We start from the raw sequence: 26,202 nt of genomic DNA, 5'->3' as shown, positions 1-26,202 counted from the left end.
AGTGCTGCTAGAAAAACTATTTAAACACTATCCCATCCTGCTAGACATAGAGACAGTCTCTGTAACACAAAGAGAATGCATCTTTTTTTGTAATTTGAGAGGTTTGGTATTTTTCTTCGGTTTTGTTTTTTTCTTCCCCCCCCCTTTTAACATTACAATGATAAATTTACTTGGCTGAATACATCAACTGTTCTTCAGACAATCATGATGCTTTCCAGCTGACAATAACCACCAGCTTACACAAACTGATCTCCTTTTGTGAATTAGCTACCTTCATTGTTTCATTAACTACTTAGGGATAAGCCTGAAAGTTTCTAGTAGAGTCTAAAGATAGTTAAAACAGCTTTGAGAAATCCAAGCTTATTTTTTTGGGGTGGATAAACAAATGAAGAATGAAGGAAGCTACTTTGAGGTATTTTTGGTTGGCTAATCGTCTTTATGTTATCCAAAGTCAAAAACTTCCCCCTAAGCCTTCACTGGTTTGTGTCTGAACTGTAAACAGACAGATAAATGAAAAGTATTACTGAATATGCCTAACTGCTGTTTTCACAGCCATAATCACATGTCTTTTCAACAGTGTCACCCATAAAAAAAGCAGATACTGGCGAATATGAGCAACTGGAAAACCAGAGCAGTCTAAATAATTCACCCACACATATAACTGATTTCAAATTCCCCCCCCCCACATTCCTCCACTGCATCTAGAAGAAACTGGACAGTGAACATGAAGAGCAAAATGTGTACAGTTAATGTGTGTTTGATCCATAAACATTGAAAGTTACTGAATGTCTACAAGAGTTCCACTTTGTAAGGCAGCATCTCTCTTCTCCATGTAAGCTGTTGATACAGGCCAAGACCTCTGGGACAGCAGTGGGTCCACCTTTATACCAAGACAGAGATGTGGACATTCTGCTTGGTCATGAAGCAATGTTCAAAGGCAACTTATACAGTGCTTTATCCTGGAAGCAAAGTTCAAATAGGAATATGAGCCTGAAAAAAGTTACATATACATCTCTGGGAATGTAAAGCCTATGTTAGGAATTAGCTTAGTTTTTCTTACCTTCTTATGTCAGTCTTGGATGCTACTTTGTACAGCCATGGGGCTACTAGAAATAGCTTGTACAAGAAGTTGCTACCTTCCAAAAATTGATCCTAACAGTCTGCTATCAATGATGAGTAACTTAAAGCAATGGTATACGTGTTTGTTTCTACATCATGTAAAAAGCACTTTATATAGGCTAAACAAGGTATTGTACAAAAGCCTAAAAATTATTAACAAATAATTTTCAGAAATTTAGAAAGTGATCTCCTGCCCTCACACAATTTTTCCACAATGATTGCAAATCATCAATTTGTGTTAATTGCACTGCCAATGCTGACACTCATACAGACAACCTGTTCAATGGACTAGTCTAATTGTATTAATGCCTAGATAAATACATCTAGTGGGAATTTTGCCTGGTTTGGCCATCGTGGTCCAGCTGAGGCACTTCCATCAAGCTGTCAATCATCTACTAATGGGCTTTCAGCACTCATGACCCTGCTGAGAAATGCCGGGTGGTGCTTTATCAGGTGTAGCACTCATACAGACAGCAGGAGGAGGGAAGCAGCAGGGGAGGAGCCGGTCAAACCTGTGGAATCTGACCTTTTGCTTTGGGTACCTCCTCAGATTTTTAGCCTTGTCCCAGGAGGCCAACAGTCATGCTATTTTATGGAAGTTTTTTAAGTAAGTGTGAAGCATTCAGTGCAACTTCCTAACAGATTGCACATCTGGCGTAACAGGCAAACAAGAGCCACGTGAGGCCACAAATGTGCAGGCCAGCAAGGAAGCCTATACAGGTGGGAAATGTCCACCTCTAAGAGAAGATGTCCATTGCACCTAACTAACTTAGCTGCAGTGAACCGTTGAACTTGCAGTGAACGGCATGACTGAGCAATACTGAGATAGAGCAGGTTTTCATACTGCTACAGTAGCCAGTGCAGCAGACAAAGCACGAATGAAGAAACTTGCCACTTTAACAGCATAGATTATCTCCTCCATAAACTTTAAGAACTGTAATCACCTTTCTCTAACGACTAAAGGTATTTCAAATCTTTATACTGCCACGTTCACAGCCATTGTAGATCATACAACTTTGCAGAACTGATTAGAGTCTGATAAAGTTACCATGCTTAAGGGGAAGATCCACCACTTAACTGGCATTCCTCCTAAGGTAGATAAGAAAAGTTACTGAATATCTCTACTGATGGAGTTCAATTCAGGATGTAAAATTACAAATTGAAGAACTGCAATTTTACCACTAGACAAAATGATCATATTCTGAAAAATCTTCTAACACCAGGCATTTTCTTGACACAAATTAATCTTCAAAATTTTAAGACTATATTCCATACATCTTTGTTCTGATCAAGACTTATTTTGGAAGGTTTCTCAGTGAAAGAATCTCACAGACAAAAAAGATTATCTTCCAAAATTGCTGGTCTCTTAGAAACTTTATAAAAGGATCCCATTCACAGTTAAAACCTGAAACCACAAATAGAGTGTGTCTTTCGAAGAGGAAGAATTTACAACAAATATAATTTACAGACAATCCCATTATTCCTTTATACTTCTCATTTGAAATCTTCTGAGCTAAGTGCACTACTTACAAAAATTGATCATTAAAGTTATAGCAAACCAGCCTATAAAAATTAAGCTTTTTAGAGGACAGTTGCACATGGAAATAAAGGGAACTGTCTAATACTATTATTCTTAATCCATAGAAAAAGAATTTAGAATAATGAACTTGTCTATGGTAATACTGGCTCAATGGTAGAGCCTGCCAGTCCCCAAGATACTTAAGCTCCTCCTTGTCTTGCCACACCAGGAACTTAATAAATGTTGGTAGACATAGCACATAGGAACTCCTTTAGGAGAGAATACTAACTAATAGCAAAAAACCAAAACCAAATATTGTCAGATTTCTGGGGACAAAATCTGGACATTGAGGCATTGTCCTGTAAGATAATATTTTATTCCTTGTTCTGACATATGTCTGAATAACCAGTTACAAGAATAGTAATCACATTATATTGTCCTTTCCTAGTCACATTTTGCAGGTGATACGAAACCTTCTGTAACTACTGAGGAAGAAAACAAAATGAAATATTTTTATTTGTAAATATTAAAGCATTTAAATTGTTGCAGACCATTTTCAAGAATCATTTTCTGCAACTACAACCACTGATTTTATTTTTTAAAAAAATAAGAAATAAACATTCTTCAAAAGGTCTGAAGTAGCTTTAGAAAACCTGTAAGGGATTGAGGGCTTTGATCAAGTAGCCACAGAGAATATAATCTCTTAAGTATTATGAATAGGGGAAGAAAAAGAGGAAAAAAACCCAGTTGCCATTATCATCTTGGCAACATTTTTAAAGAGACAGGCAAAACCAAATGGTTAAGCAACTCAGTGTCAAACAAAAGATGCAGTATCACTCCTTTAGAAAAGCTAAGGAATATTTTTTGAACAGCTACTCTGGCCACAAACTGGAGAATCTTTCAGCTAATTGAAGAGCATTTCTCTACATACTGCATTAAAATGAACTTTTTTGTACATGCATACCATCCAGACTCTCCTAAAAACTGTACACAGTATTGTTTTGGAATCCCCACTGCAAAAGCAAGGGAAATTAAAATGACAAGAGAAAATAACATGACATGCATCACAGTGGACACAGTTCTATATGGAGAGGACTAGACTGGTAGCAATCCTTTTCCAGTGTCGCTTTATAATAAATAAATAAATAAAATCACACTGAAAACACACCTTCTGACAAATCCTATTCTACTATTTGTTTCCGAATATGAGAAGGGTTTTCATATCAGCTGATACTGTGCTACATAAGAACTGCTCCCACATAAGTGATGAGAAGATGGAAAGAAAATTTTGTTTTGAATGTAGATGTTCCTACAGAATACCTTCCTACTTCTGCCTGATAGAACATAGCGGGTAGGAATATATATCAGTATTATAAGAAGTTTAAAGCTTATCTATTTCTGGAGGACTGAGAAAGAAAGAACACAAAAAAAGATTTTAAGCCATCCACATATAATCAGCTTGCAAGCATTAGCACTAACGAAGCCTACTTTCCACTGAATGCACACTCCACAACCAGATTCTTTGTGCCTGAAACAACGCAATTTTTCAGAACTCATTATGTTCCTGCTACTTGGATTTTTGGTATATAACAAGGTGCTACTGAGGTATTTCTCTTTGAGGGCAACTTGAAGTCTCTTCTCTATTCTGAGTCCAATTTTAATGAACCTTATGAGACTCCACCTTTGCAAACATTTTTCCTCTGTCAATTTCCCTTCTCCTTGACTGATGGACTCTAAAGTAAATGAGTAGAAAGGTGAGCAGAAATACCAAGCATGGTAATATAAGCTGTGTGTCTCAAAACAAGCCTACACTAAAACACCGCTACTAATTTCTGGCACAACACCATCTAAAGACTGTTGATTTGCTAAAAGCATCAGCTAAAATGTGCTGATTTTATACCTACAATGTTAAGAATACCAAACCTGTTTTTCGACACTTTCCAAAGAATCATAGTTTATGCTCTGTGCTGAATTTTGATGTAGGCAAATTTTTATAGTTGGGTTATAAATTCTAGAAATAAGATTAGAAGTAGCATGTGCTTGCTGAAGCCACTTTAGAATGATACTGTGAGGAAAGCATCAACAATGTTATTTTGTTGAAAGAGTGGGGAGAATTTAATGCTAAGATGGTCAAAAATGCTGAGGTTCATGTATTATCAGGAAGAGTTCTGAAATTTAATTCCCTCTGGAGTACAAAATAGAACTTGAAGAATTAGAAAAGGAATATACACAGAAAAAAAAACCAGTTGCACTAATTACCTGTAACTGTCAGGCATGGGTTTCAGTGTATTTCTACTTCTCTGATTCACAACAATCTACCTCCAAGTACCTGGCATCAGGTCTTTGTCTCTGAACAACCCCCAAAATGTGTTGTCCCCTTGCCCCTCTACAGAAGGGACAATGCTGCCGAACCAGCCCATTCCCTTGGTTCCTGCAGCCCCTTATGCCATGGTTGTGACAGATAGCTTGGTACCCCCTACAACATTGGGCTGATGAGATTGTACTTCCATGGTTCATGCCTGGAATGTGCTACTAGCAGTCATCTGTGCAGTTACGGATTAAATGCAAAAACTGTCAGCTTAAGACTTATCTGTTCCCAATGGCTTTTTCCTAAGCCATCGCAGTGATCCGGATCTCAATAAGCTTTATTCTTGCTTAATAATTAAGAAGCACCCTGGGGTCTGAAGATTATAAATATACTGACTGATCAACTTTCATTAGTGATGTTACCTTCAGACTGACAAGTTTGGCTTTAAGTGGCATCATACATAAAGCAGTTCATAAAATAGAAGGCAAGGGACTTTAGCTTTCTGTAAAAATGTATCATAACGTTCACTAATTTGGAGAAAAGGTGTTTTCCCTTTTAGGTTTGATGGGTGGAGGAAGTGAGGACCCCCTTGTGCTTCACACACATTTTTACTACCATTTACTTGACAGGGGAGAGACATGACAGCATAACCTTCTGAGAGGTTGGTATTTTCCAGAGACACACAATAAAATTTTGAAATACACTAAAATCTCTTCTGCTTATACCATGAAATCATAATATCTGCTGTCACTCAGATGTCTTGGCTTTCTAATCAGTATAACACTTACCTAAACAATAGTTGACAACAAAAAGTAAGTTTGGTCAAATGCATTTTCAATTCTTACTTCATAATAAAGATTTCTACTAGACCTAGACACCCTCATGCACACCACTCAATCTCACTGGCAAAGTATCTCCTCAACATGGTTGATAGAGATTCATGGAAAATTAGCAAGTCTTTCATGCTCAGTGATTTTTTGCTACTTTATTTTCATGCTGTAATATTGAAAATTATATATTTATATAAGACTGAAGTTTTCACCTTTAGGTTATTATTGATCACATTAACACAACAATAAACAGTTGTGTCCTTGGGACAGCACATAGCTTAGATGAGAGCATTTATTTTTTTTTTGCTAAAAAAACATTCTAAGACAAATTTACTGTCTTGGTATGCATAAATGAATTATGTCTAGATTCAGTGCGTATGACATTATTCTTCTAAAGCAGAGGGCTATTTCACAGAAACACAGGTGAAAAAAAGTCTTGTTCAGGCCTTGGCCCGATCTGTTGTGTGGTTATGGCAGAGTCTGGGCTGACCTGTCTTGCCAATGAGCTTATACAGCCAACTTGTGTTTTCCCTTCTCTCTTTTTAAGAATTACATTTTCATAGTATATGTTTCTTCTGACAAAGCATGAAGGTAAAGAGAAGATTTTAAGATACCAGACAATTCACTGTGAATTACTGACACATTCCGCTTCCATAATTTATGTACCTTTTCCCTCCTGTTTATAATCTTTTCCAATCTGGCTCTTTTCATACCATATAATAGGCTTCCATCTCTAACTTGAAGGAGTATTCCTACAATTTGGTATAAGAAAGGCTCAGTCTTTGCTAGAGGACAAAAAAAAAATCCTTCATGCAATATATTTTTATTATTCAATTATTTTTAAATTAACAGTCAACTCAGTCATCACTATGTTGAACTTGTACACTTTCTTTTCGGGCTTCCCTTATTAAAATAAAAAATAAAGATCAAAGCATCTAGCCCCTGACTTCCTGTTGTTCTTGTCAGGTTTCTAACTTTTCTTACCCATAATTATCTCAAGTGGAGAAAATTCTGGTAAAGTTTTGGCTTTCAAATATTAAAACATTACAAACAGGGATTAACTATATTCTTGTATTATAGAAGAATGACATAGTCTACAGAATCTATTTCAGTGATTGTTTCTCTCCTACCGCAACACACAAACATTCAGGTTGAATTAACTGAAGATACAGTAGAATGCTCTTTCAGAATTATTATCTTCAGATTATTTCTCTCCTAAAAACTGATTTGTCTTTTGTAATACCACCACCCACAATTTATTTACACAGCTGGCTTTTTTTCAAACAAATCCACTGCATTAAGTACTACTTTTTCAAACAAATGTTCATATTTTCTAATCCATTCTTGGCAGTAATTCCTAAATGGTTAAATTACAGGACTACAAAGCCTCTCTAATTCAGTCCCAAAGGCACTCTTCTGAAGTAATAGTTAACAGAATGAATTAGCAATATTTTGAAATAAGTGGAAGATAGGAAGGGCAAAGATGTATCCTAACTTTAGGTATGTTAATTATTTCTTTTACCTGAGTGAACACCAGTGATCATTATTTTTAGATTATCATTTCTTACAAGCAAATGCATTCTAATCTCTTAAAGCCACTTTGAAACTTCACATCGTTAAGTCTAGGTGTCCCCCTCCAGTTCCAAACATACACTTGAGCACAAGAGAGTACCTATTATAGAAACACTTGCTAACAAAAATCTCAGCAGATGGGCAAGGTGCAAAAAGGCACCTGGGGTTGACTTTAGTAGGCCAAAACCAAAATAAAAGCACCCTTTTCAGATCCTCTGTTGTAATAAATGGGCAACATACATAAAAGAGATATCTGGAACAGTCATCTGGAAATGTTTAACGTTACCTCAAAAGCTTACCTCAGAGAGCTTGAGAGCTGTCATTTGTGTTACCTCCCCTCACTTGTGGTATACTTCAGTCCCTTAATTTCAAAATCTGCTACAGATTTCCTTAGTGTATTTTAAGGACTCTTACAAAATATTTACAAAGACATAGTATAGTACGGACCCAAACATAAGCCTCTAACATCCTAGTTATTTGTGGCAAAGTCATTTATCCCTCTGGTTTGTCTGCCAGCTACCTAGGTTTTCATTCATGTGGTAATAGCCTTAAAAAAAAACAATATGAATTATTTCTAAAGTAAAACTGTGAAGGAAAATAAGTATACTCAAGTGCAGGATTCAAAATTCTGACAACAAATTTTTGAAACCACTGGAAAGAATTCATGTATTTTTTTAAGTGAATAATTTACATTTTAAATTCAGAACTTCCAGATAAGATGAACCACCATCCCTTCAGAACTTTATTATTAGCATAGTGTATGATCTACCTACTAAATGAATGCATATCAAAATACAAATGCACACACATTTCTCTGTACTATGATTTCTGCCGAGTGTGAAACTAAAACATTAAAGCCTGAGCTGTAATTTAAACTATGAACTCGATTCAATGACATGATGAAATCTTATTTCTTTTATTACATTCCATTATATTAATAATCTTGGTTTACTTTACAATCTTTATTTAAAAAATTAAATAAATTAAGGGGTTTTTTTGTTCAGGTTTTGGGGTTATTTCACCCCCTCCTCATTATCACAGTTATTCTCTTTTGCTATTGCTAACAGTCTCTCTTACTTCACCCTCTTTTGCAACCATTAAATTGTACTGGTGGTCACTGACCTTGGGTTTCTTTTGAAAGACTTATCTGTTCATTTACTCTTTCATTTCTCTTTTACAAAAGTAATGTTGTTTGCTATTAAAACCTTTGTTAACTTTATGAGAAAAAGTTACTTGGGCACAAAATCATGTCTCACGATCCTGGTCGTTCCAACCACTTGCCCACAACTTTCATATTTAAGCAGCCCCATGAATATCTTGTATTCTTTTCTGCAACATATCAAATCTGTAGGCCCTTGATACGCAGTTCAAATAGGCTAAAGATTAGTTGTGATTCAGCAATAGGAATTCTTCATCAAGCATCTGAATGTGATCTTTATCCAAATAATTGTTTGTATGTTTTGAAAAAATACCACAACTTGTTGTAGATAGGGATAAACCTTGAAAAACAAATCTAAACTCCCAGATTAAGGCATATGTACAATCACCCCACACTTGGATATCAGAGAAGTCTTCTAGTAAAGCAATAATCCTTTGCAGTTCATTGCTGCTGTTAATTTCAGATGGCAAGTCCTTAGTGTCCAGTGGGGTCCTAAAGACTATGCTTAATGGGGAAATTGATTAACCAGACTTCAGTGGCAGCCATAGCTGCATTAACATTTCCTATCTGAAGTAGCTGTGGGTAAACATTTAGGACTTAATTTACCAGTATTACCCACTGTTGAATTTTTACTATCCAAAAGGACACAACTGTTTCCAACAAATGAAAGATTTTCTTTCTGCATGATAAATAGTCCTCTCTCCTTCTCCTGCCTTTTCTCCAGTAACCCAAGATATATCAAGAGAACTTTGTTGCAGATGGACTTTGAAAACCATGTATTACCTTTTCAGAAAACAAAACGCCTTTTTACCCATGCCTTGACAGTTTAGACCTTGTTTAATCGGACTCTCAGTCTGGGGGGAGTATCTCTAGATATTCCCCCTTCAGGCCCAGTCCTTTGTGGCCTACACACTGAGAAAATATGGTCAAATAGTGACCAAACCAAGATTTGTGGAGCAAATCTTAACTAAGAAATTTCCTGATCTTGCAAACAAGTTTGTTAAAAAAAAATAATTCAGCATTAGATACATCAGAACTAGATTTTGAACTATTTTCACAGTGAGGAAGAACATTACTATTTCCTACATACAAGTCGAGTTGCACCCATGATGGCTTGAGAGTATCATAAAGGCACCTTCTACAAGATGATCAAATATCTCAAAGAAAAAAAACAAAAAAAAACACAAAACCAAAATTTGAACAAGCAGCCCTTCTTCAGGGTTCCATAAGGTCTTCACAGGACACTGCACCCAGAAAAAGCCAACAGTCCCATGCTAAAAATATGTGGCCTTCACTCCTAAGAACATCACATAGAATAAAGGATATGACATTCAAGTGCAGAACTGCTGAAGTTGTAGTAATTTTAACTGAACATTTAAATTTAATTAAGCTTTCATGAGGAGTCTATGTTTCTGCAAACAGCCTATGTAATTCACAATTGGCTGTACCTGCCAGCTAATGGTAGAATAGCAGATTATGAAAAAACTATATATAGACAACATGATGTCCTTAGAGTTCCACAGCCCCTGACATTATCAACAAGGGGAAGAAGACTGAAAACAATTTACTTCTTTCCTTTATTGCACTGGAAATTTAGCTTCCTGAAGGATTCAATAAAAACTTAAGCTATATTATGATTCAAGATGCCAATGCATATTATTTTAAAAAAGCCACTCTAAGATTTTTAGTAAGAAAATTTCTAAGCCATTTTGCTGCATCTCTATGTTGACAGCGCTTTGAAGAAGTCTGCTGATGCCGAGCAGCATGGTTTTGGAACTCACAAAAAGGTTAAGTCTGCAGTGAGTTTTTAGACATGTATGTTTGGGGGTATTTTAAATACCGTTTTTTAAAGCAAACCTTGAGTATTTCAAATTGTTTGTGAATCACAGTAATGTAACATTTAATCAAATTACTGTAACCAAGCCCAGAGAAAGAAACAGCAAAGCTGACCGTCTGACAGACAGGCTTAAAAAACTCGCCCTGAGGGTTTAAAGCTGTCCGCTACACTACAAGTAAAACAAATAACCATAGTAAAACATGAATTTATTACCCCAGTGAGGCAGTATGTTGGTTGCTAACCACCAAGTATGATAGAATGCAAGGTCACATATCAAATAAGACTTTATAAAATTTCACTTTCCATTAGTCCACCAAAAACCTATAAGAAAACATCAACTGCCTACAATAAGGATAAAAGGACAGGTGCTGTACCCTCTGCTGATAAGATCAGCTCTCCTGATTAATATAGGAATAGTTAGCTTGCATAGATTCCCAAATTTTGGCTTCTATATCATACGCTTAGCTTTTCAATCAGTTCTTCAGGTTATGTCATCATTACTGATTTCTCCCTTTCTTCCTTACACTTTAGGCAGCTAACCCATAAAGTTGAACTTCAGCAGGCACTGCAATTCTTTCATTCAAATACAGGGGTGGGGTGGGGGGAAGTACTTAAATCAGGATTGGTATAGACCTGAAGCTAAAAACACTGCACATTAAGGACTATGTCAAAGACCACTGTCTTCATTAATAAGCCTACTAAATCACTGCTGCTTCAGAATAAGGGTATCATTTCAGACTAAATTTATTTCTAGTAGGAAACCAGAGTATAACTGAAAGAGAGATCTATTCCATGTAGCTGTTACATGAATATATCACTTCCTTACTGGATGTAGATTTGCAGATATGAATAAGGCAGATGTTAGTGAAGAGCCGCACTTGACACCTGTATCTTCATTATTTCACCTGATGATGGCAGAGGTTATTATCAGATTATCAGAGCACAGAGGAGCCATCTGGGTACAGCAGAGCCTTGGAGACCAACCAGAGAGCACAAGGACACATCAACCTTTTTACTACTGTGCAATCACAGACTGCTGACAACACACCAAATCATGAGCAGGGCAGTGCCAAGGTAGAAATGTATTTGCAAGGATACAGAGCTAATATAGTACCGTATATATCATGGTCTATGATGGAGTGAAAACAATCTTACAGACTGAAAACTGATAGATGTGAAAGAGGCATGTTTTTTTTACAGTTGTGGTTAGAAACTATACATCTTCAAAATACATCAACACAGACTACTAAAACAATAATTAAAATATGAACAGAGATTAATTGTGCAGCATTGTTTTCTGTTGTGTTGGGGTTTCTTGTTTTGTTTTTTTTGTTGTTGTTGTTTTTTTTTAACTTGCATTACATATAATACGTAAAGTGTAACTGCAGGTAAAAAGTGGGACTGTTTAGAGTAATCTGATAACTGCAGCCAGCTCAGTTTTGTCATGGAGTACCCTAACATCAAGTAAGAAGCACAATTCTCATTATGTAAGGAATTTTTCTTCCCTTTTTTCAAACTTCTTGGATTACAGATTAAATCCTGAAAAGATTTACTCTACAGATTTGCAAAGCAGAAAGCAAATGAAAACTTTCCAGAGTTAATGTTTATTCTCTCAATTATTAACACTTCCTTCTGATTGTGGAAGGCCTGAGATGATGACAACACTAACTTATTTTGACTACTGAGTGTCCTGATAAACACAGAGCTCATAAATACTCAGGTCAAATAAACAGTAGGTATGTATCTGCCTGGCCACCTTCAAACTTTGTGCACTAATACCAATCTAGTATCAGGCAGCTAAGGAACCCATCTACTTACCTTGCCTTTTGACCCATTTTTGCAGTGCGTAACAAGGTCTCTTAAATTAGCTAGCTTGGATACTTTCACATTATACCATTACCCCTAACTGCGTAAGTAAAGTAGAGGTTTACCTTGAGATAAGCATTTCTTACCACTAAGATCTTTTACAGAAGTTGATTGAAATAATCAATTGAATTCCTCTTCCAAGGAGAGATATCACTGACAGAACAAAGATGCATGAAGAGAAGGCAGGGTGGGTTGTGGGTGGGTTTGTTTGGTTTTTGTTTTGGGTTTTTTTGTTTGGTTTTTGTTTTGGGTTTTTTTGTTTGGTTGTTTTTTTGGGTTTTGGGGTGGTGGGTTTTTTTTGACAGGGATTTTTTGATTTTGGTTTTGTTTGGGCAGGTTTTTTGTTTGGGTGGTTTTGTTTGTTTCTGTTGAGGGGGAGTGTTTAGCTTGTTTGGTTGGTTGGGTTGGTTGGTTTGGGTTGGTTTCCACATAGGTATGTTGACTTAGTAAGAGATCAAAGAAGGTGCAAAGGAAGCAAGGTAAAAATATGTATTATGCAGGTCACCTCTCCCTGAATAAGATGCAAGAGGGAGCTCCACAACGCTAGCTGAAAGGGATTTAGAACTGGGATAAAGATATATAGTTTGATACTTTTTGTTCTGGAAAAAATTATACTTGGGACTCTTTGTAAATAAACAGGATTGCAGAATCATGGAACTAGGTATATTTTTAATCCATATTCTCAAGCAGAATTTCACAAAATAAGTCAAGTTCTTGTTTAACAGCTCAGGTCAGAGGAGAGATAAAAATATGTAATGATTAAAAAAAAAATAAAAAAATTCACCCTGCAAAATTGCTAATGCTGACTTTCCACAGATTTCAAATTACAAGAAGCCAAAAATGCTGTATATGAAGTGGTCCAAAGAGGCAAGAACTAAAGTTTAAAAAATTGGCATTGCTTCTACCTTAAAACTCATGAGAGCTATTTTGTGGTGGAGTTGTGCCACTTCTAATAATGTCTTTTCAGGACAAGTCTCCAAGTAAGAGATAGAACTACAATAAACATATATTTAAAAAATAAACTGTAATCTCACAATCCCAACTAAATAAACACCGCTGTTGATGCAAGCTTCATTGTGCTCTACAGCAGTACAAGCTGCCCAGGATACTTTTAAAATGTGCAGACTAAAACATGCAAAAAATTTATCCATAACCCCCAAAGTCCTGTTTTCTGGGAGAGAAAGAATTTACAGAGACTCAGTACAATTCTACCCTCTCTCTTCCCCAGCTCCCTCATTGCCTTTATTAACTCAATATGCCCCTATACTCACTTTAAAGACTTCATTGCTATGGGAATTTATTTCCATATTTTATTGTCAAGCAGAAAAACAAGATTTTGATGATTAAATATCATAGAAGCTCCGACTTTTGCACAACTTAATCAAATCTGCAGCCTTAGAAGCAATCTCTGTGTGTGTGTCTGAAAGTCTTAACATTCTGATCGTAAAAAGGTACCTTAGGAGCCAGGTACACAAATTCTCCCCTCAAAAGCTTCTGGATAATTTTAACGTCATTTCCTCATATGCACTTTCAATTAGTTTCCTAGAAACTTAGGAACAAGAAATATTTTGTGTTCCCCCTGCTCCCAATGTGGACTATCCACAGCATCAAGGGACTCTTTTCTAAGAGACATTCAACATTAGTGAGGCTAGAAATTTACCTCCTAACAACTGACCCATAAAGTCAGCTGCAGAAGCGCAAGCCTGGGTTCCTTCCCTCACCATACCTAATCTGCACTGCACTGGAAAAAGAAGTACAGACATATGTACAAACATCGTTCAGTTCCTCCAGTAAATATGCTAGAAAATGTCTGCTGCCTTCTATCACAACTGGCTGTTTCCACTGTAAATCTCACACACCTGTATTTTCCCCCTTTTTAATATTATAACTGTCTACATAGGTTAGTGTTCAGAATCACTATAGCTTGGAAAAATCATGCATATAAACATTAAATCATTAGGATGTAAATTAAAACGAGCATAAACAAGGAAATTCAAAAAGAGAAAAAAAAGTCTCCCTCGCAGCTCAGGGTTTGCATATGTTCCCGCTCCTTCAAAATATATTCTCCCAGGTCTGGAACCAGAGCTCATGCTCGTGTACCAGGAATGGCTCGCTCTTGAGTAGGACTCTAGAAAGACAACTGTCTTTGAGAATACAGTTCTATCAAACAGACTCAGGCAATGCTTTCTGAGCACTACAGTTCTGAAACTTAGGTGACTGCAGTGAAGATGCTCAAAAAATCAGGAGCCTGATCTTCAAACACTCTCAGCAGTGTTACCTTTCCCAAAGGTACTGCAACGCACTGCTAGGAGTCAGAACTCACAGCATCCACAAGCTGCACCTGCTCCTTAATGTATTTGATTCTGACTGGGGACATACGAGTTTTTCTCTTCTGACACTATTATTGTGTGCCCTGACTCCAGGGAGCAGAGTCTAGCTTGCTATTTAGCTGTGATCAACCAAGTGCAACAGGTTCATTCAGTAAAACTCACCAGGAGCTGCAAGCATTCAGCACTTCAACAAATCAGGACATTTAGGTGCCTACCCATGACATTAGGAGGCTAATGTAAAGTACTCATGATTGAACACTTGTGCACAAAGCACAGGTATAAACTTTCTGTACGGCATTTAACAAACACAAGGAATACATACCTGATGAATACAATCATGAATGCATGCATTTTAACCAAGACACCAAACAGGTTTAAGCAGAAAGGCTAACTTCTACAGCAAATCTACAGGAAACACGAAACTAATTACACCAGGAGACATTAACTCTTGAAGGCACTGCTTTGCTTTAACACTGTATGTTGGTTTTCCCATTTTGTGGCCAGTATCCAAACAACTGACTCATGGGAGAAGCAGAGCTAGAGGGGAAAGGCTTTCTAGCTCATAAACAAACAGATAATTGAAAATGGATAAAAGCTGCATGTATTTTCTTATCCCTCAAATTTCACAGGTACCCAAGTCCCCTTATCTCAGCATAAAATATTTAATATGTTTGACCATCCCTACCAAAAAGCATGAAATTTAACTCTTCTTTAATACTGATATTTTAAACAGGAAAATTGCCAGTTGTTAGAAAAACATTTTTATAAAGCTTCTTCAATTAGGGAGCTAAAGTAATCACTAAGATGAAGAAAAAAACACCACCTGTAAATATTCCTAATGTTCTGAAACACAGTTGTTACACACTATGGTAAGTCTGGTGCTTTCACTTGATTTGTTAAATATTTTTAAAACCTTAAAAGCTAAGTGAGTTACCATTGTCAGATTGATATTATTTGCAAAGGTTTTGTAAACTGGAACATAGCAAGCCCACCAATGCCCTGTAATTAAACAGCACAATGAAAAAGTTACGCTTGATGTTATTAATTGGCATATAACCTCAGAACAAAAAATAAGTGCTAACACCAGCCATGCAAAGCTCTTTTCCATCCTGTGCCTCAAAAAAGATCCCTTTTAAGCCCGGGGGGAGAATGGAAGAGCTCTGCATATTTTGCATGCTATCATGCAGTATCAAACTTACGCGTCTGAAGACAGTGACAAATTTTCTCTAGCAAACTAACATCTCTTGTATAAACTGAAGGTACTTCATGTCTTCACAGACTCTGCAAATAAGAAAAGCCTTCTCTTTTTCTTCACTTACTTATTTACTAAAGAATCATATGCCTTCTCCACCTTTCCAGAGAGGTGTTCTCAACTATATGCTCCAAGATACCACTGTAGACTTCAAGTGGGCAGAATAAAGTAATGCAGATTTTAGTAGCAATTCCAATTTACTATTAAAATATAATCCACTTTAAGCCAGTGACTTCAGCAAGCTAGCTTCTGATTCCTCATTTAAAAAAAAAAAAAAAATTACAAAATTTGCCTTTGGATGCTCTATTTCTGTCCTATGTGATCCATTTCAGTGGTTCAAATCACCCCACAAAAATATTTTCATGAAATAACAGCTATTTATACATATTGATGTTCAGTTCAGCGCCACTCCACTGACACCACAGGGATCTGCAGGAGATCACCATCTCTGAGAAGAAAGATAGCAGCAGCCAATCTTGCTTTTCTTATTTCAGGATCAAAAGGAAAAGCAGCAAGGAGCTGTGGGTACTACAGGAGTATTAGCTACTTGAAATTGTCAAGAAAGAAGTAAATTGCAAAAAGCTTCTTTTGTCTATAAAATATCTGCTGAAGGGAGGGGGAGCAACGGTCTTGACCGTACAGGCCTCATGCTGCTGCCATCCAGCAGAGTGAAAAGCACCAGACTGGCTCATCCACAAACATGAGCAATGTATGTGCAGGCACATTTGTCTCAGCATTTCCACAACTTTGTACAGGCTTAAAGCTGCTAGGAAAATTAACCCCCAGCTGACCATCACATAATGAGAGATCACAGCCAGGGAAGAAACTGGGCCCCAGCTGGCAAGAGAGCTCCCAATCTTTTCCACAGCTCTTGAAATGCTAAAGGTTACCTGGCCCACAAATACAACATTTAACAGCTTAGTGCATTTGAATATGCAGCTTTTGTTAGGCAAAATGAACCTGCAAGAGGCATGTCATGTTTTGAAGATGTAAGCTATTGATTACTTTTAATTGGAACAAAAGTAGTCTCAAGGAAGAGTATGTTTACTAAATATCTGACTTCGAGGATGAAGTCCGTCCTGTGAGGGAGCAGCTACTGCCCTAACAGTCTAAACACTGCATTACAAAGACACTGGACTAAGGGCTGGACCATACCCACACAAGTGTTTGAGAGAAACAGCTTACAAAATAACAGCTTACTGATCAGACCTGCCAAAATATGCAGCCCTCTGGGTAAATTCAAGCGTAACAGAACTCCTCAGATTGTAGAAAATGAGCAGAAAATAAACTATGAAGCTAGATTTTTAAATAGTGATAAAACACTACTGCAAAATGGCATAACTTGTAGATGCGGAAGGAGTAAAAAACCAGCAAGACTGACTACTGCATTGCTAAGGCTTTAGAACTCCCTTAGATGAGAAGAATAAAACTGTAAATTTAAATCAAGAGCACCATTTTATTTTAAAATTGCTTTCCAAAGCATGACGGTTCTAAAAGTAGTTGACTTCAAAGAGTAAAGAATGTAGAAAGTGGCTTATTTCAAGTTAAGAGCGTTCCTAAAAATCAGTAGCTTTACCTAATACCCAGCAGGAATCATATATATTACCCACAACTAAGGCTGATCCAAGACCATAAAAGAAAGCAGTGTTTTATAAAACTTGGTTTGGTGGTTGACCATGTCATCCATGGAGGCCCCAGGTTTACATCATTGCCTTAAGTAAAATATAGGCCTCCAATAAAATCACTTTTTATAAAACCAATACTGTTTAATAGCACGGAAGGTTAGATAATGCATCCTGAAATCCAATTTGTGGTTCATGTTAAGCTATTGATACCAATACCTAATTCCATATGTGAGACAGACCTCCCGGAGGGAGATTTTAATCAAATAAGTGATGGGAAAAGAGAGGTTTCCTTATTTTAGTATAACAAACCCCCTGTACTAACAATATGTTGATCTGGTAAAATGTTACCATACTGCAGCAGTTGAATATTAGTAGAACATACATCTGGTTTAGTTATTTCTGTAAAGGAGTTTGTATACAAAAATCACAGAGCAATAAATATTTTATCATTACCATTATATTAAAAATGAGCTTTAAATGTATTTGCCCCATCTTTTTAACTTCTAGTGCTCTCCAGCTCCATTACCACTATAAAAAAAATAAAAAAAGAAAAAGAAAAAAAAGAGGAAAAAAAGGAAAAAAGGCAGCACAGTAGGGTACATATTCGCTTTGTACTACTAATTGGACAGAAGACTATGTACGGCAATGTTGATTAACGGTTCTGCTCTCAAGCAGGAGATTGCAAGTACAAAAGAATTAGGCCTCTGCATTTGCATATTTTCTATAACTACAAACTTAATCACAGCTCTCTCCCGTATTCAGGTTCCCCCCCTCCCACCCCTACACTTTTGGTGGTTTAACTTGCACAAGTCTAGCTGCTGACAGGTACAATCATCTGATACCTGATACATGACAACTCAATCAATCTGCATACCTGCTATGCAACTTACACTGGAAATGATTCAAGGTGTAAAATGCTGAAAAAAATCAAACAAAAGCCTAACTTTCTTCCATAAGGAATGCTTTGCCCCGGTAGAGCACCCACTTTTTTTTTTTTTAATTCCTCCTTATTTCAGACAACTCATTTATGACCACAATAAGTACACTTCCATCAAAAAGTCCTGACAAGACAGCGAATACACTCTTGTCAGCCAGTCAGACAGAATAAAATAGAGCTAACCAAATGAAATGGGGTCCAGACTGACAACTTCACCAGCCAGAGAGAGCGCATCACAGGCTGATGGGAATAAAAAGTCTTGGCAAAAGAAAAAAAATCAGCAGCCAAGTTCTACTGAATAACCAATATGCGGATGACAGGGAAAAGAACTGGATAGTTTAATAAGTAGCTACGATGTACAATTTTAAAGTGCATTAAGAATAGCTTCTAAATAAGGGGTAATACTCATCTGCTCTGCTGGTGGTCCTGCTCTGCAGCTGCCTTGTTCAGAAGTCCTGCCAGTCCACTCAGATTGCACTGGGACAATGTCATGTACTTGATCTGACAAACTGGGACTCACATGATAAAAGGCATGAGCCCAGTAAACAGCTACTGGCCTTGTGCAGTAGCCACCATTTTGTATTTATTGGACACTCAGACCAAAGATAAAATGGGGAAAAAAACCAGGGTTGTCACTCCAATGCCATCTCCTGGAGCATTTTTAAAGCTGCTTTTACCAGCTCATCCTGCAGTGACCATCCCGAAGAAGGTCAGTGGTTTTACTGTTCTTTAAACAATTAATTGTGTCTCAGTTTCCCCCGTGTATATTCTGAAAAAGGTTACAGAAGCCAAAAGACATATAGTCTGGGAGAAAGCCAGCCTAGGTCCTTAACCACCCACTCCCCCAAACCCCTTGCTCTCCACTCCTTGTTTCTGCTGCTGCACCTCTGCTTTCCTCTCAGTATTTGCCAGTACAGCTGTTTGTAGGGCAATGATGAAGAGTAGATATAACTGATTTGATTCAGGTTTAAAATAACTCCTAAAGATATACCTGGAATACTGGGGGTAGTGATGGTGGTTAAGGGGTATTTTTAACCTGCATTTCCTCTCAGTTCCAGTTTGCAGCACAGCCCAGGAAACAGTTGTGTCAGCTCAGCTGGACAGCATTTAGCTTAAGGTAGGTAGCCTGAAAGGCATAGCTCCTTTCTACCAGTCCATTACAAAGCATTCTGTTTCATATCATTATTGCTTACCTATTTAATATAGATTTGAGCTAACCACTTCTTAAAATGATTTTCCTTTCTTCCTTGACACCATTCTACACTTTCCCCCTCCAACACACTACAGAAGACCATAACATTTTCCTAAACTGCCCCTTTCAATGTCTTTTTTCCCCCCTTTCTACTGCAGATGCCCTCTCCCAGTATTTACACTGGGAAAACACAAAGGAGAAATTCCTGAACAGGTAAATAGACACAATTATTTCTAATTACCCAGACATTCTAATAGGGAGTTCTTTGATGAGAAGGAGTTTGGTGGGAGTTTTTTTGTTTTGGCTTAAACCATACTCCAGTTTTTTAAATGCTCAAGCCAATTAGCTAACGTATCTGTAGATGGCTACTTTGGTCTCATGCAATTTGCAATGCAGGAATGCCTTTTCAAGCAAGAAAAAGTGTAGGCAACAATATTTAAAAAAATAGTAATCCAAAAATTGATTTTGTTTGCTTAAGGAGATTTTACTGATTGTTCTAGGAAAAACTAATTTGTCAGTTCTTAATAAGGATATATTTCATTTAAGGCCAAAGCAGCAGCAAAAAAAAGGCAACACCCAAATGATCCCAGAGAAATGCAGACCTGAAAGCTTTCTTAATTTTTATTTGAGTCTGTGCTTTAATTCTGTATAATGCAAAAATGAATCTGTTGGCTACATACTTTGGGGGGTTACTTTGTTTATTTTAAAAACAAAGCATATGAAAAGCAAAGCAAAAGCCTCACCTATCTTTATCATTCCATGTATAAACATACAGAACCAAAAATCAAAGCTTTTAGTAAGAAAACTTAGCTCTGTTCTTATTAATGATTTCTGAAGAGCCAGGTTATCAATTTAAAATGGCAATCTTACACCATAATAATCTTGCAATTCTTTGAAAATACATCTAAAACGTAATTTCAAATCAGCAGGACAGGACAGCATCTAACATACCTTCATGGTCAGGAGTTGTCAAACATTGGTCAGACATGCTACAGTCAAAATCCAGATTTCTCAACTCCATGTGCATTGGCCATTCTCAAATTCTCCATTGATATCAGCTAAATAGCATTCTCCAAAATGAATTTGCAGTCTTTGGATGGAGCAGGCCAGTGACAGTCTCACTATCCTGAACACTCTCTAAACAGTGTTTTAAGTGAAAGGGTAAAACTCAAAGAAAGTGCTTCGGAAAATACTGACTGAAAAAGGCGGCAATGCACTAGAATAATTATTTTCAGTTTCTTTTTTAGTAAATTGCAGTGGTTTTATTGCCCTAGAACATTTCTATCATACAGTGTAAAGCTCTCCAGAAGACTGAAGCATTTGCTTTAATTTGCTTTTAAGGTGCTACCTTTGTTTCTCTGTAACACACCTATCTTTACTTATTTTGTAATTACAGTGATTATCCTTACAAAAGGTTTGTATTTCACAGTGTTACTTCCCATGCTTAGGAGCAGGAAACTGCAATGCTAAAGGTAGAGGCTATGCAAAGTTGGACTACAAAGGAGTATACAGACAAGCCACTCAAAAAGAAACACTTCTCATAACAAGCTAGGCCAATGAAGATATTTCCTGGCATCTCAAGCCCTATAGAATGATACATTCTTACAAAACATTATGTAATTTGTGAATGATTTTTCAAAAACTTCAGTAAGAAAGAAGCCTTACTTAAAATAGTTTGTAACTGAAGCTTCCAGCTGAGTTCCTCATCACTGTAAATGAATGAACAGAGGCATCCCTAGTATTGAAGAAAAACTTGGACAGCAGTGCTGACCAAGGAAAAAGGTAGCCTTGTAAGTTAGTGAATTAGGAAATGCATTTCTGGCAGATTAATAAAAATGCTCATGTTTTGTTTACTGTGGTCTCTCCCCATAAAATTCCCTCCAGCTAAAATCCAATCTCCATGAAGATCTGTAATCTACAAAGCACAGAATTATTATTTCTATTGTTACAGATGGGAAAAAATATTGAGGCTTTGACAAGAGTTTGCTGTCCAAGAGAAGTCCAGTACTGGGTGAAAAACCACGCACAAGCCAGGCGTCCCATCTAGGAAGACAGGCATTCTAGGATGTGGAAGCTCAGACTTCACCTGTGTCACTTAGGTCTTTTCTGGAACAACTTCACCCTGGCCCTGAAGCACAAAAGGAGGGGAAAAAAAAAAAGGGGGGGGGGGCGGGGATCACAAATGTTTGCAAATGTTTTGGTTTTGAGCAAGGAGTGTTCTGCAACAAAAAAATTCCTAGCTCCATGACTGCATCTTCGTCATTAGAGGTTGCAATGAGGAGAGGCTGTGCAGAACACAGTTTAGATTTGTGTAAAGTCATGCACAAGGTCTTCAGAATTTCATATATGCCAGATAAATGTTTTTACCACTGTTTAATTCTGTAGGATAGTACTTGAATTATGAACCAAACTGCTTGAAGCACTTTACAGAATCTCACCCTATATCTTTCAGAACAAACCTTGCTGGTACAGATGCACTTCAAAAAAAAAACCCACCCAAACTTAATTAGCTTACTGTTTGCTTCTGCTTAATATTAGGTGCAAAATGTAACATACAATATTTGGCTACTGACAACAAGAGGTCTTACATACGTCAATATACATAAGTAATATATACACACACAAGAAATTATTCTTTCCTTTCCAGTTTTGTCAGAAAACAGCATAACTAAGCCAACATGTCACAGCAGTTTAAGAGGACACTATCAGAAACCACTTAATTTTTGTTTTACTCTTACTGTTTTCCTTGTATAGTCTATACATCTGTAGTGTACAAGCAGAAATTATCGCTTTACCAAAATCTACATTTTTTTTCTCAATTCATGTGAGTGAGAAATCAAAATTTTAAAATCACAGTGTTTGAGATAGATTGCACAACTGTATTTTGTATTATTGCTTTATTTTGGTTATGTCTCACTGAAAAATGTGATATAACATGTCCCTATGAAACACACTCCTTTTGTTATGTCAGTATTTTTCTGAAAGAAATCCATTTCACTGAAAATAAAATTAGAAATACTTAGCTTACTCATTTGTACAGCAACTGATTTAAATGAGTCTTGATTTTGGCTGGCGTTTCTGGGTACCACTAAAATACATGTAGTTTTGGGAGAGGGAGGTTAGGGGGTTTTGGTCAGCATGTTTGTTTGCTTATTTTATGTGTTTGTTCTTGGGCAAGAAGTTAAAAAATGATAAATATTTATTTTGTTAAGGCAATAATACATTGGAGTCAGTTCCTACCAGGGGGGAGAAAAAATACCTGCCAAAGGCATGCACCCTGTTCCTATGCATCTCTGTAAAACTAGACCAATAAGAGCTCTATTTTTGCCTCAGGGAGCCTGTAGATGATATCAGCTGCCACACTTGCACGCCCAACCAAACTAAGCTGACTTTGCAAGATACAAGAGGATAAGAGCATGAATGAATTCTTTGCAAAATGCAGCCAGCAATCCAGTGCTAGACAGTAAACAGAATCTAAGGAGAGCACTGCTGGAAGCAAGGAAAGTAATTGAAAAAAATACATCCCCAGCGTCAAGTAATGGCAATGGATAACAACACATTGTTTAAACAAAATGCAAAACCCCCATACTAAACTGCTTTAAATGTTCTTTCAGCATTAGACATCTGTGCTTATTTTGGGGAGTTGACTAAACTACTAAGAATTATTGTGTACTTAAACTCATTTAGCACCTGTTTAACAGTGATTGGTGCCTTATGAACAAATAGCTTACAAGAAAGAAGACTCACCTTATATAAAGCAGGAATGATCTGATGCATTTTCAGTCGATGAAATACAAAGATATCATACACCGCTGAAATGGCCAGAACAGTCACTCCTTGCTCCTTCCACAGCATGCTGCATCCTGCACACAGCCCTGCTCCCAAGATCCAGCCCCAAGTACTCAGTGAGGAACCTCTAGTAGAGCAGTGCTTCATGTAACACATCAGGGAAAGCAGAAAGAAGAGGCAAGCTCCGATGTCTGCCCTCCCTACAATCCCTGCTACGGCTTCTGTGTGGATCGGGTGAGATGCAAACAGGAGGCCTGCTATCAAGGTCCAGTACCCATCCCCAAACAGGATCCTGGAGAAGTTTGTGAAAAGGCCTGTGACTGCAGCATGTAACAGGACATTTACAAGGTGGTAGCCCCATGGGTCCATCCCTCCAACGGCATGGTTAATGCGGAAGGAGAGCGTGCAGAGAGGTCTGTAGGACTTGTGGCTCCCACTGTGAGTAAGCAGTGTCCCCCAAAAGTCATTGTAGAAGATATGGGTCCACGGCGTCTCAGGCAGAAGGTCCTGGTTTGTCTTGATAGCTCGACTACAAAAGACAAATAAAAACCTCATTTCAACAGATGGAAAAGGGTACAAATGAAAGGCTGTCAAAATGCAATCATATTGCTACCACAAAAAAGAATGGCATTGCTTTGGTGCTGCTTTAATTCAAGTTTTGAATTTTTACATGTGATGTTAGAAAGCTACGTATCTATTGACTTCCCACTAAAGCAAAATTTCCATATAAATTGGCTTTTAAAACATTAGAAACAGATGTTACGTTGCTTCCATTAAATTAAAACACCCTTCAGTGACATTCTTCAGAGTCTAACCCAGGAATAATCGGTTAAGATTTGATGAGTTTTAATTAAAATGGAAAAGAAATATGAAAAACTGACAAATATTATTGTTGAAACAACAGATCCTCCAGTAATTCAGAACTAAAACCCCAACCGGCCTTTTATACTGAAATTTTAATTTAGATGTTGGAATGAATCTCACTGACATGGATGAACAATAAATACAGGAGTTCGTAGGAGCATGCAAATCTCTGGTGCTGTACGGAGCACTCCCACAACTGTCTCATACATATTTTGACTGACAACATTTTCTGCTAACGCCTTGCTGGAGGCAGACAGCAGAATATTTTACAGGTGAAAATATACCTTCTCTTTAAATTTCTTAGATTTACAACTGAAGAAAAAACATTTTTGTGTTGTATTAGCTTATGAATTCAAATCTGTGTCAGCTTGGTTGGAAAAAAAAACAATGCTGCAGCTTTCAGCATTTATGTTTCCAACCACCCCAGCAAGGACTGGTGCCAGCCATTAGCAGTCTCCATGTCTAATTTGGTACTGTAAAAATCTGTCCCCTATAGTGTTCGTACAAATGCAATCATTTGCATTTAAAATTTATGCTGTGGGAGAAGGTGTGAGACCTGCTTAGTGCAAAAAGATGACTAGAATTTAATTAGTTACTTGCCTTCGTAGCCAAAGCGTATTTAAGCAATTATTTAAAGATGCATTGCTGTTACTACTGAGCTTAACTTAGCATTTATTTTACCAGCGTAATTAAGGCTCCAGCCAGCTCAAGACTCTTCTATTAAAAATACTAAAGAGGTATGATTTATATTTAATTCTTTACTCATTCTCTCTTTCTGCTTTTCCAATAAATATCTTCCCATGATTAACAATTCTTCAATTCAGATGACGAATAAAAAAAAATGGTGTGAAACTAAGGCCTGCATTTCAAATGCACTACTCTCATTCATCCTCCAAGACTCCCTTCATATTCTCCATTCCCTTGGAACCTATATCCAAAACCCATTTTTTATGGTATTAGTTTCAGGAATGTTGTCTTGTTCTGTAAAGAAAACTGCTCAAAGGCTGATACACTATGCCACAGAATCTCCATGCAAATACCACGCAGATCAGCAATTCCATTGTCCAGAGCACATTGCTGTAATGCTTTCAGACAGGCTTCCTCTCAGCATGTCCTTTTGTCTCTGAGCATATGGAGGTTATGGAGAGGTCAGCTTAAATCCTTTAAAGATCTGATGATGCTTTCTAGTACATTTGAAAATTTTAATTTTGACTTCCGCTTATGCAGTGGATCAGGTTGCTTGTATTTGTTTTCCCAACCCCACACACATTTTTCTCATTTTAGTCCAGTCACAAAAGAACATTGGAAGAAAACAAGATCTTTGTTTTCACTTTATCTTGTCCTTCTGTGTAGTCCTTTCCTGAAATCCAGTTCCTCTGTGATTCCAGTTTGTAGTATCACTCTCAGAAGTACTATCAGAAAAACTAGGAATTCAGCAAGAATAAAGCAGGTGTTAATCTAGAAAGAGTCCAGTCCTTTCTCTGAGAAAAAAAAATTTTAGACTACAGGCTCCCAAATGCTAAGAATGTTTATCAAATGTCAGGGTTTAGAGTTGAGAACTTGAACCGCAAGCCTGCTTTTTTCTTGGGGAAATACTGAGAAAATAAGTGGTGGTAATATTGCCAGCACAGTTACCTTCTCCTGAGGCAGAGAGTTCTGCTGCAGCCTAGATGGTGCACAGGTTGTTCCCAGGAAATGGTAGCTTTTCATGTATCTTTTGCAAACGTCACCATTTCCAATACTTGAAGCCATGTAACCAATTTAAAAAAAAGACGGAACTACAGCTATCAGTACATATGTATAAAACAACTCCACACTATGCTGCTACACTCGTTAAAAAGAGACCAGCCTTCTCCCTCTAAGCCTATCATTTTCATGCAGTATAGTCAAATACGAGTATTCCACACAAAAGTAAACTGCTTTTCTCCATATCCTACAGAAACTTGTTGTACATTCTGAAGGCATTAATTCAGCTAAATTTTATTTACAGCCTTAGCAACAAA

The 26,202-nt window shown here is 37.2% G+C and overlaps 1 protein-coding gene across 2 annotated transcripts in view; it reads right to left on the bottom strand.

The window, feature by feature from the left end:
• TMTC2 (transmembrane O-mannosyltransferase targeting cadherins 2) overlaps positions 1 to 26,202 on the bottom strand; it is a 254,213-nt gene that overhangs the window by 130,084 nt on the left and 97,927 nt on the right. The window contains exon 2 of one of the 2 annotated variants that reach the window (XM_055712368.1): positions 23,294 to 23,864. The exons of the other annotated variant lie outside the window; for it this stretch is intronic. Coding sequence (XP_055568343.1) covers positions 23,294 to 23,864 — 571 coding nt within the window. The remainder of the gene's footprint in view (positions 1 to 23,293; positions 23,865 to 26,202) is intronic. 2 annotated transcript variants of the gene reach the window in all.

The sequence above is a fragment of the Falco cherrug genome, chromosome 5 (genome assembly GCF_023634085.1).
Source record: "Falco cherrug isolate bFalChe1 chromosome 5, bFalChe1.pri, whole genome shotgun sequence".
Taxonomy (NCBI): Eukaryota; Metazoa; Chordata; class Aves; order Falconiformes; family Falconidae; genus Falco; species Falco cherrug.
This window is presented reverse-complemented; position numbering and strand designations above follow the sequence as displayed.